Source organism: Vigna umbellata, chromosome 9, assembly GCF_029865625.1.
Source record: "Vigna umbellata cultivar VRB3 chromosome 9, Vumbellata_1.0, whole genome shotgun sequence".
Lineage (NCBI taxonomy): Eukaryota > Viridiplantae > Streptophyta > Magnoliopsida > Fabales > Fabaceae > Vigna > Vigna umbellata.
This window is the reverse complement of record NC_142173.1, coordinates 37412497-37423779: the sequence shown is the minus strand read 5'-3', so window position 1 is coordinate 37423779 and position 11283 is coordinate 37412497. Positions and strand designations below refer to the sequence as shown.

The 11283-nt window shown below is 38.4% G+C and overlaps 1 protein-coding gene across 1 annotated transcript; it reads right to left on the bottom strand.

Moving 5' to 3' along the window:
• Window positions 1–3762: 3762 nt before the first annotated feature.
• On the bottom strand, window positions 3763–10150 carry LOC124823032 (uncharacterized). The gene is made up of 3 exons (XM_088099765.1): window positions 9703–10150; window positions 4959–6682; window positions 3763–4149 (listed from the first exon to the last, which is right to left on the bottom strand). The coding sequence occupies exons 1-3, from the start codon at window positions 10030–10032 to the stop codon at window positions 4005–4007; spliced, it is 2199 nt and encodes a 732-aa protein (XP_087955891.1). The 5' UTR covers window positions 10033–10150; the 3' UTR covers window positions 3763–4004.
• Window positions 10151–11283: the final 1133 nt, after the last annotated feature.

The window sequence follows — 11283 nt, the reverse complement described above, 5'->3', positions numbered from 1 at the left end:
AGAAGTAAATAGAAGAGGTGGAAGGCAGTCGAAGGGAAGAGGCAAAGGCAGAAAAGGCTACGACAAAAGGAATATCCAATGTTTCACATGCAGCAAATACGGTCACTATTCCTCGGAATGTTGGCACAATGAAGATGCGAAGAGAATCAAGAATGGTGAATCAGCCAACCTTGCGCAGGAAACAGGAGACTCTGAATCTGATCATGTCGTGTTGATGAGCACAGTGGAAGAACGATGTAAAAGATTGACCTAGAACAGGTGTAAGCGAGAAATGATTCATTTGGCGTACAGGTCTCACGAAGCACATGTGTCAATCGTAGATAGTGTAACACATGCATTGGGTGATCGAAGACACGTGTCTTTCTCAGATGAAGTGCGACATGCAGCAGATGATGATGAACTACCTACACATGCGTTACTCTCAAATGACACAAATGGTGCGGTGACTGATGACTCATGCAGCTGGTACTTAGACACGGGCTACTCGAATCATATGACAAGGAGACGAGAATTGCTTGTGAATCTTGATTCAAGTATAAAGAGATGCGTGAGGATTGCAGATTATAGCACCATTATGGCAAAAGGAATTGGCAGAGTCTTGATCACCTGTAAGAATGACAAGATTTCCTACATGGATGACGTGCTATACGTCCCAACAATGAAGAGCAACCTGCTGAGTTTGGGAAAACTCCTGGAGAAAGGATATATTATGTCTATGCATCAGCGACACATAGAATTGTTTGACAACAAACAACGCTCAGTGATTGAAGCGTCACTCCCCAGAAATAGAACCTTCAAAGTGAATTTGAATGTTGCAGCAATATAGTGCTTATCGGTGATAAATGATGAAGAAGAGAGATGGACTTGGCATTACAGATTTGGTCATCTGAATTTCAAGAGCTTGAGAGAATTGAATAGCAAAGGATTGGTGCTAGGAGTACCCCTGATAATTGCTCCAACTAAAATCTATGAAAGGTGTGCTATAGGGAAACAAACTACGAGAAAATTCAAGAAATTTGCACTAAAGAAAGCAAAACAACCACTTGATGTAGTTCACTCAGACGTATGTGGCCCTTTTGATGTGTCTTCACTCGGAGGTAATAGATATTTCCTAATCTTTGTAGATGAATGGACTAGGAAAATTTGGATTTATTTGCTGAAAGAAAAGAAAGAAGTGTATTCACATTTTGTCAAATTTTGTGCTATGGTGGAGAGGCAATCGGCCTTGCAGATCAAGACTTCCAGAACCGATGGTGGTGGTGAATTCAATTCTGGAGAAATGAAAAGGTTCTGTGATGATAAGGGAATTGTGCATGAGGTGGTAACTCCATACACACCCCAACACAACGGCTTGGCTAAAAGGAGAAACAAGATGCTACTTGACATGACAAGATGTATGATCAAAGGGAAGAGGCTGTCACATTGTTTATGGGGAGAGGCCAACAAAGGCTTTGTCAAACTGCACCCCTGAAGAAGCATGGTCTGGAGTAAAGCCAACTACACACCATTTGAGGATTTTTGGATCAGTGTGCTACAAACATGTGCCGGATGAAAGAAGAAGGAAGCTGGATGATAAGAGTGAGACTCTTATTCTAGTTGGCTATCATCCAGCAGGTGCCTACAGATTGTATGATGCAGTAAAGAAGCAGATTGTCATTAGCCGAGATGTGATGGTGGATGAGGCAGCAACTTTTGACTGGAAAGAGGATCAGGCAAAGCCAGATGTTGTGTCAAGCTGGTTAGAAGATAAGAACTCTACTGCAGAACAAGTTACGACAGATAGTGGAATCAACAATAGAAGATCTCAAAGAACCAGATTTCCATCTACCAGACTTTTAGACCATGAGGTACTCACGGATAATGATATAGCAGGTTCTGGTGATCTAGTTCATTGTGTGCTCTTAGCCGATGCAGAAGCCTTGACTTGGGAGTAGGCGATTGACATAAAAGAGTGGAAAGAAGCTATGTTGGAGGAACTGAAAGCTATCGAGAAAAACAAAACCTAGGAAATGGTGAATTTGCCTCAGAACAAACAACCTATTGAAGTCAAATGGGTGTTTAAGACAAAATACAAACCGAATGGAGAAGTGGCAAAGCTTAAGGCCAAGTTAGTAGCAAAGGGTTTTTTACAAAAACCTGGAATAGATTTCATTGAAGTTTATGCTCCAGTAGCAAGACTTGAAACCGTGAGATTGGTGATCGCTGTGGCCAACTTTAAAGGTTGGAAAATCCATCAAATGGACGTCAAGTCTGCGTTCTTGAATGGGTCATTGGGAGAAGAAGTTTACGTGAGACAACCTCTAGGTTTTGAAAAAGAAGGAGAAGAGCAAAAAGTGTATAGATTAAAAAAGGCCTTATATGGTCTCAGACAGGCACCTCGAGCCTGGAACAGTCACATCAATGCTTTGCTCATCAAACTTGGATTTCAGAAGTGCACTGTAGAATTTGGAGTCTATGTGAAAACCGGTGGACATCAAGGTATGTTGTTGATCTGCTTGTATGTTGATGACCTGCTCATAACAGGAGATTCGGTGAATGAAATTGAAAAATTTAAGAAAAGGATGAAAGAAGAGTATGAGATGACTGATCTCGGAAACCTGAGCTATTTTCTTGGACTGGAATTCAAGCAAACATCAGATGGTATGTTCCTACACCAAAGGAGATACATCAATGAGGTTTTGAAGAGATTTAGCATGGAGAACTATAAAACACCTCAATTCCAATCATGGCAAACTTGAAACCGACTAACCAAGCTGATGAGAGGAAGGTGGATGCAACTCTGTATAAGCAGATTGTAGGATCACTAAGGTACATCTACAACAGTAGACCAGATATTAGTTATGGAGTTGGGCTGGTGATAGATTTATGTGCGATCCAAGGCCGTCACACCTAGCTGCTGCCAAACATATTCTTCGGCATCTAAAAGGAACTGTAGGTTTCGGCCTTTTCTTTCCTAAGAAAACTGATAGCATGAAAGGGGTTTTGGAGGCATGGTGTGATTCAGACTAGTGTGGTGATAAAGTAGACATGAAAAGTACATACGGATACTTATTCAAATACTTGGGAGCACCAATTTCTTGGTGTTCTAGGAAGAAAAACGTGGTTGCACTCTCCTCATGTGAAGCTGAGTACATCTCCTCTGCAGAAACAGCATGCCAATGTGTATGGTTGGAAACAATCTTTGAAGAATTGAAACTTGAATGTAGAAAACCAGTGCAGCTTTTAGTAGATAATAAATCTGCTATAAGTCTGTCCAAAAATCCAGTGTTTCATGGAAGGAGTAAGCACATTGAAACCAAGTTTCACTTCTTGAGAGATCAAGTTAACAAAGGAAGATTGGAGCTGATATATTGCTCAACAGAAGATCAAGTTGTTGATGTTTTTACTAAAGCTTTGAGGCAGAATAGATTTGAAAAATTAAGAGATTTGCTTAGTGTTAAATCCATAGAGAATTTGGATTAAGGGGGTGTGTTGAGGTTAATCAAATTCTCAACTGTAATAACTGTCTTTTGACAGTTAGCTTTTGTCTATTTCTTCTGCTACTTATACTATTTCATTCATAATGAGAAATTGCTCGCTTTCTCAAAGCCCTCTTCTATTTGCACCAATCTCTGTAATATTCTTTCTCTTCTGCATATTTCATTTAACAGTTTAACAATACAGCCCATTTTACAATAAAAACTTTTAAATTCATCAAATAATGAATTATTCTCTTACGTTACCGATCCAAGGAGACAATAAAGGAAGCCCTCAAGTCAGACATTATACAAACATCACAATCACTCCCAAGCATAAACTGCCAGATAATATACAGTAGTAACAGCATTCTACAAATTATCAAGGGAAAACTGGAAATCAGAATCAAAGCCATATTATTCCCCTACTCATTCGACAAATAACAAATTTCCAGAAAGAACGGGCTATACTACAGATTACAAAAGTAATCATAATACAAGCGAACAAATAAATGGATATGGACTACAAGAAAATAATTTAGTTACACCTTACTTTGGGGGAGTTGAAAGATTGTTCTCAAGCATAAAGGAGAGATCATGCATCTGTGACATCAGCATCTCTACGTCATCTTTTGACCCTACTGCAGTGGAAACATCTCCAGGGTTTTCTCTCTTGACATCCACTTCAGCCACACTAAACATGCAACAGATGCAATAAATTTCTATTTTTATAATAGAAAATGTCAATTAAGAAATAACGTTAGTGAGAAGAGTGTGCAAAACCCACATCAATTATCCGAGGCATCAAGAGTATAAATAATTTAAAATTAAGAACTTCCAAGCCTCTAGTGTTTTCAGGGAAGATCTTTCCTCAATTCGTAATCAGTTTCTAGATTTCAAACTTGAGAACAAGGTGGCTTTTGAGAGAGGGAGTATTGTTAGGAATGATCTTAAGGAGCATCTAAAATGGAAAAAACCTCTACAGGTTTATTATAGAAAGAAAAATAGGAGAAAGGGTGAAATTTAAATAATAGTAGACTGGGTCAAGTTGTTAGTTATTTCAGTTAAGTCTGTTGAAAGCCTTGTACATACAAGACTTCTTCCTCTTCAGTGTTTTTTTCAATGTTTTTGTCTTACCGAGTTTCCAGTGTGAAAAGGAGAGTGCTCCATTTGGGGGTATACTTTGTCTACCTTTGTTCTTGTAAGAGTTTTGAGAATCAATACAAAAATTATACAGTGCCTTTTTCTCGTTCTTTGTTAGGAATCTGTTATCTTCTTTTTAGTTCAAGAGATTCCAAACAGTCTCCATAGTGGATCTCAACCGTGTAGACACCTCTTTTGTTGAACTATACAATTAGCACTAAATGGTAACTGAGTGACTGAACTCAAACTCCTAAAGGTGTTGAAAAAACAGTCAAGTACACCTGGCACTCCGAAAGTGGTTCAATTGAACTACACATAGTTATATTAAAATATTGGAACCAACAAAATATCAAGTCTAACCTGTTGGAATAAGCAGCTTGAAGAGAACTCGGTGAACTACCAAACTGTCCTGGAAATAAATCATGCTGTGGAAGCCCGCTAAATTCTATATTTTGTGATCCGATTGACAAACTGAGTAAATTCGTTTCAGATGTCCTTTCAGCAGAAGTCTGATTTGCAGTTTGGTTCAAAACATTGCTGGAATGATCTTGCGTAGTGGCCAAGCTAGTAAAATCATTCCAATCATCAAATGAATCAATATCATTAGTAGTCCTGGTATCATTTGTTTTGTTGTTGCTGTCTTGCCATTGGTTATCTTGATTCCAGTCAAAACTATCATCAGCAAAAGCATTAGTACCCTTTTCTGTTTTCATGTCATTAAGATCAGCAGTAACTTCAGCATATGTCCCAGTCTGGGCAGTAATCAAAGTGTCGGAAACAACACTGGAAGGATTGTGTGAAATAGCTGACCCAGTAAAATCATTCCATTCATCAAACGAATCAGCCAATTTATTAGTAGTCACAATACCAGTTGCCTTGGTATCAATGCCCTGCCACTGGTCATCTTGCATCCAATCAAAATTACCAGAAGTACCAGCAGCACTTTCAGCTGTTCTGGTATCATTACGATCCTGGGTCAATTCAAATGTATCAGTCTGGTTCATTATCTCTGAGTTGGATACACCAAAGGATGAATGTTGTGTATTGACTGAGCCAGTGAAGTCATTCCATGAATCAAATGAGACCACAGCTGCATTAGCACTGATGGTATCTGTTGTTTTATTATTGCTATCTTGCCACTGATGTTGCATCCAATAAAAATCCTTGTTGGAAGAGCTATTAGCATCCTCCGGTATTTTGGCATCATTAAAATCAACAGAAAAGCCAATATTTCCAGTCTGGCCAGTTGTATTTGAGCTGGTAGCAGTACTAGAAGGGTCTTGTGTGCTAGCTGAGCCAGTAAAATCATTCCATTCATCAAATGAAAATTTATCTTCAGCATTAGCCACGGGATCAGTTGTCTTGTTATCACTCCCTTGCCTTAGGTCATCTTGCATCCACTCAAGATTTCTACTAGAACCACTAGCACTGTCTGTTGTTTTAGTACCAATAGGATCAATGGTCGATTCTGATTTCCCAGTCTCGGCATGTAACATAGAGTTTGAAGTTCTCGATCCATCACCCTGAATATAATCATGTTCTGTGGATGCTGAGGGATTGAAATTGTCATTCTCCTTACCACCAACGGAATCTTTCCAGAATCCAGGTGCTGTATCCAAATCAACTTTAGAATGATCAATAGATTTGGACAATTTGTGAATAGGACCAGAACTAGCTGATGTAAAGCTGGCCTCCCAACTGGAAAACGAGTCACCACTCAGATTTTCTGCAGACCCTGAAGCCACTTCTGAAGCTTGTACATTCTGAAACAAACTAAGATTTTCATTCGCTTGGAATGTGTTATCTATAGCAGTACCCACCTGTCTTCCAGAAGCCAAGTTCTGTTCAAACACATCTGAATCAAATTCTTTCCGGTCAAAATAACTATCAAGATCAACTCCAGCCAAACTTAATGAACTTCTTCCCAGAAAAGCTGCAGAATCTGAAGTACTCAACTGAGCTATCTCGGCCTCGGAAGGCCATCTAATTTCCAAATCCAGCAGTTCAGATAGGGGAATCTCATCTTTTGATTCATTCCTCCCCCTGTTCCATTCATTTTCATCCATCACTGGTGCCACCATCTCCTGTTAACCAATGCTCAGAGTTATCACAACAATACATAAAACACTTCAATTTGTTAATAAAAAAATAAAGACAACCTATCATCGCCTTCAATACAAACCTTTATTGTATTGTTTACCATGGTAAAACTCCAATTTAGATTGGAAAATATTCTGGTACAAGTCTCTAGGGGATCCTAACCAGAGCATTCAATGTATATTTTCCCTTAAATAAGGTATTGAATATCTCCATGATACCGTTCAGCTCTGTATTAAAGGTTTTTGTATCCAATATGACAGAAAGTACTTTGTTGGACACCTTACAGACCTCCATGCATCTCAAGTAAAAAGTGTAAGGATGCAGAGAACACAACATGGACCCCATAGAGGAACATCTTTAGATTCCTTCCTTCTTCATAGGATTCTATGGTATAGAGAAAATTCTAGAAGGTATTTTTCAGATGGAGATTGAAATGGAGTTGCCCATTGTTTCCTGTTATGCTCTCTAAAGTAAGCAAAAATTCTCTAGTGAAAACTGAAATTCGTAGAAGTTCATACATCATCTCTCTGGTTGGTCTACTATCTTCTTGAAATTCAAGTCTACAACCTCTTATAACTACACTAAATGTAACTAATCGCGATAGTTAATCTTCCCTACAATTTTTCAACATCGTCTAATGTGTAATGGCAGCCGAGCTCTACAACAGGTGTTGATCTAGTGATAATAGTTACTGGATATTATCCAACTCTTTGATTATATAGGAGTTTGCATCTCAATGGGAGGAGGATTGAACATCCAATTGTTGGAATTGTCATGAATACTAAAGCCAAGTAACATTAAATGTCCAGATCGGTGGCAATTGGGGTTTTCAATATTTATTAGGAAGTGTTTAACCTAATGCGAAAGTCTCCTCACAACTGAGTTCAAGTAAGTTAAAGCATAGTCACACACCACAAACACACACACACATACATATATGTATGTATATAATTTAGAAACTCTTGATTATATACAAATTTCCATACTTATAACAATATTCTTGATTAAATAGGATCAAATCCTCATTGTTAGATATATTATATCTTTTATCTTTATCTTTTATCTTTTAGTTAGTTTGTTATTATTTTCTTATTTGTATTTTGAGCTTAGCCCATATTTCTTCTATTATAAATAGAGAACCATATGTGTGTATTTAACACAAGGGAGATTAATCCCAAATATAGTTTTTCACTATATTCAACATGGTATCAGAGTTAGGTTCTTTTGAGGAAAAATTTTCTGGTGCCTCTGCCACTACATCCGCTGGTGCTGGCGGTGGCACCATCTATTGCTGTTGGCGGCGCCGTCGTCTACCGTTGTCACTACTGGAGTTCTAGGTCGTATATGCCTAGCTTGCTACAAATATATCTTCGGTCTTACATTACTATAGACTTGGTGAATTTGCCAACCAATTATTCAATGAAGTTAACAAATCTAGTGGTGATGCTTTTAGACTCTAGTTTTTCTCTTACCAATGACAACTCACCTTAATGTATTTTATCCAATCATGAAAGAGTGGATAAGAGGCAATGTGTAATTCTACCTAGTTGTCATATACAAGGCGCATTTGGGAACTTTGTTCAAATTTAATCTCTTCCAGAAGTTGTTTTAGCCATATGAACTTAGAAGTGATTAATGTTACTGTCCTGTATTTTGCTTTTGCACGTGATCTTGCCACAACATTTTGTTTCTTATTTTTCCATGACTCTAAATTACCTCCCACAAGAACATGAAAACATGATACCCTGAAGTAGAACATTTATTGCTTGATGACCCTGCCAGCGTCAGAATATGGCAATTTGAGGATTTTTTTATATTACAAATGAGGCCATTTCTACTAACCCTTTTAATATACTTTAGGATCTATACAATTGCATCCCAATGGTCTTAACAATTAGTGTTTAAAAATTGACTTGCTATGCTTACTGGAAAGGTAATGTCAAGACAGGTCACACTGATGTAATTTAGCTTACCAAATAACCTTATGTATCTCCTAGATCAGAATAATGTTCTCCTTGGGCAGGTACAAGTAGAGGCGTTTGATAATATGCCTGGAACTATTCTCACTAGATCAACCCACATTGCGGAGCTCAATAGTCATTATGCATAGAAGATGTGGCCATCACTTTCACAAAATCCTATGTATAGAAGAGATTGATATATCGCTGGAATTGTTCTCACTAGATATTCTTAGTAAACCAACAACCCTCATTGCAGAGCTCAATTGTCATTGTGCATTAGAAGGTGCTGCTATTAGCTATCACTTTCTGTAACATTTCATGCAGTTATGTGAGGCTGTACACTAAATCCAATTTGAATTTCAAGAAGATAGGAGATCACCTAGAGAGAAGATATACCAACTTTTATGAATTTCGATTTCCACTGGAGTATTTTCACCCAATGGTAGAGTGCATAACAGCAACCAAAGAGCAACTTCAACTCAACCTCGTCTAAAAAATACCTCTATAATTTTCTTTATACTGGATAATCCTGTGAAGAAGGTTCCTCTGCGAATCCATGCCCGGCTCACAGGTCTGCACCCTTTACTCGAGATGCATGGAAGTATCTAAGGTTTCCTGCCATATGACTTTGACCAGAACAGAAAACAATACTAGACTGCATCAAAGATTTTTCTAAAAAATAAGAGCAAAACTTAGACGTAGTTCTTAGGAGGTTTTAGTATTACTCTCCGATCGAAATTGGAGTTTCACCTTGAAAACCAATACTGACATTAAAGGTAAGCATTTATTACACATATTGTCATGGTAAAATTCAAATTTTGATAGAAAAAACACGCTGAAAGCACAGATAGAACTCCATCTAAGATTTATTTTAAAACAAATCATAGCCTAGCAAAACGAACTATCATTTATCTACTTCTCTTTCCTATTTGCATTATAAACAAAAGAAAAACGGGCATTATGTCAAAACAACACCTATAATTTCCAATTTTCAGCATTAAGAACATTCCTAATAGTAGAGAAAACACTGAGATTGGTATTACCGATCCATCGAGTTGAAGGGATTCGAGTAGCCACCGATAGCCAATGGTGCTCTTGAATTTGATAGGTTCAGGTGGGAGGTCCTTGCGGGAATTCGTGCCGCAAAATACGCAGACGAAAGATTGCACGTCGCATATGAGTCTGCCATTGCAATTCTTACAGCGAAGATAAGACGGCGAGGGATCCAACTTCGATATTGTTTCGGAGACGGATGGAAGCTTCGGGAGCGAAAGATTTTCCTCCTTCTCGGGTTCGTACCACGAGAGGTTCGCCTCTTTGCGGAGCAGAATCCGGAGCTGCTTTATCTGATCTAATGGCATTTCGAACGCCATTGTGTAGGGTTTTAATTCGCAGTGTCTCTCGCTTCTTCTTCGATTCAGTGAGGAGACAAGTGAAGACAGGAAGAAAAACAATGTCAGATGCGATTTGGTTTGCAGAACAGAATTACATGCTTGTGTTAAACGGTGCCGTTATGGATCAATCGAGTTTTCAATTTTCTTTTTTTCTTTTTCAAAAAAGGTAAAGAACAAATAATTATTTGTTTTAAATAATTTCATTTATATATAATTTGGTCATGAAAGCCGTTTAAAGTGCATCTTTTACATGGATTAAATGGAGTTGTTAATTTGAGGTAGGGTGAATAGGTGACTTTATCATTTTTGAAAAAGTTTGGTTTAATATTTATTTTGGTCTCTCGAATTTTATAGTGGTCTTACCTTTTAAAAAACATTTAAAGTTTAAAAGTGTCTTATCTTGTGTGAAAACGGTTCAAGTTAGTCCCTTTTGCTTACGAGTTTCGAAAGTTAACGGTGCAGCTATCTTGTTGGCCAAAACTTAATGAGTTGTCTATTTTTTCATTTTGTGGCACGCTGAGGAAAAATGACGTGTCAATTTTGAATTTATAAAAAAAAGTTGATGAGGTAGAAATGTTATGACGCGAGCACATCAGTAGCCAGAAGGAAGAACCCCCAAATCACAAAACCTGCAACCAGAAAACAGAATGCAATCGCGACTCGTCTGCATCAACCATCAAATTTCATCAAACCAGAATCGCGCTTTTATCGCAAGTCGCCGCATTGCCAACACCACGCCAACCTCCATGTTCCTCTCCATGGTGAAACCTTGTCCTCCACCATCTTCGTTAACCTGTAGAGAAAACTAAATCACAGAGATCCCTAGCACCAAATCCAAACCCAATCGAGACCAGCGTTCCTCTACGCGAAACAAAACCTTAATCGCATCTCGCACTTGCAGAAAAAACGTAACCAAGTCTTGTGCAGTTCGTCTCTTATGCCACGATGTCATCAAAAGCTTCGCTGCTGCCACCATAAGAGTTCATCCCACCACTATGAGCTTCAAGCCACCAGAAGCAGCGCCTCTACCAATTCGCAGAAATCCCTTCGCGACGCAGGCAAGCAACTTTTTCCTTTGCAATTCTTAAACCCTAATTTGGGTAGAAAGGGGCTGCCACATGCCAAGCCCTCATTGGCGCGTTCATCCTGAGTTAACTCCTTTTCTTTTAACCCTATGTCAAAACATTTCCACCTCATCAACTCTCTTTAAACAAATTAAAAATTGATACG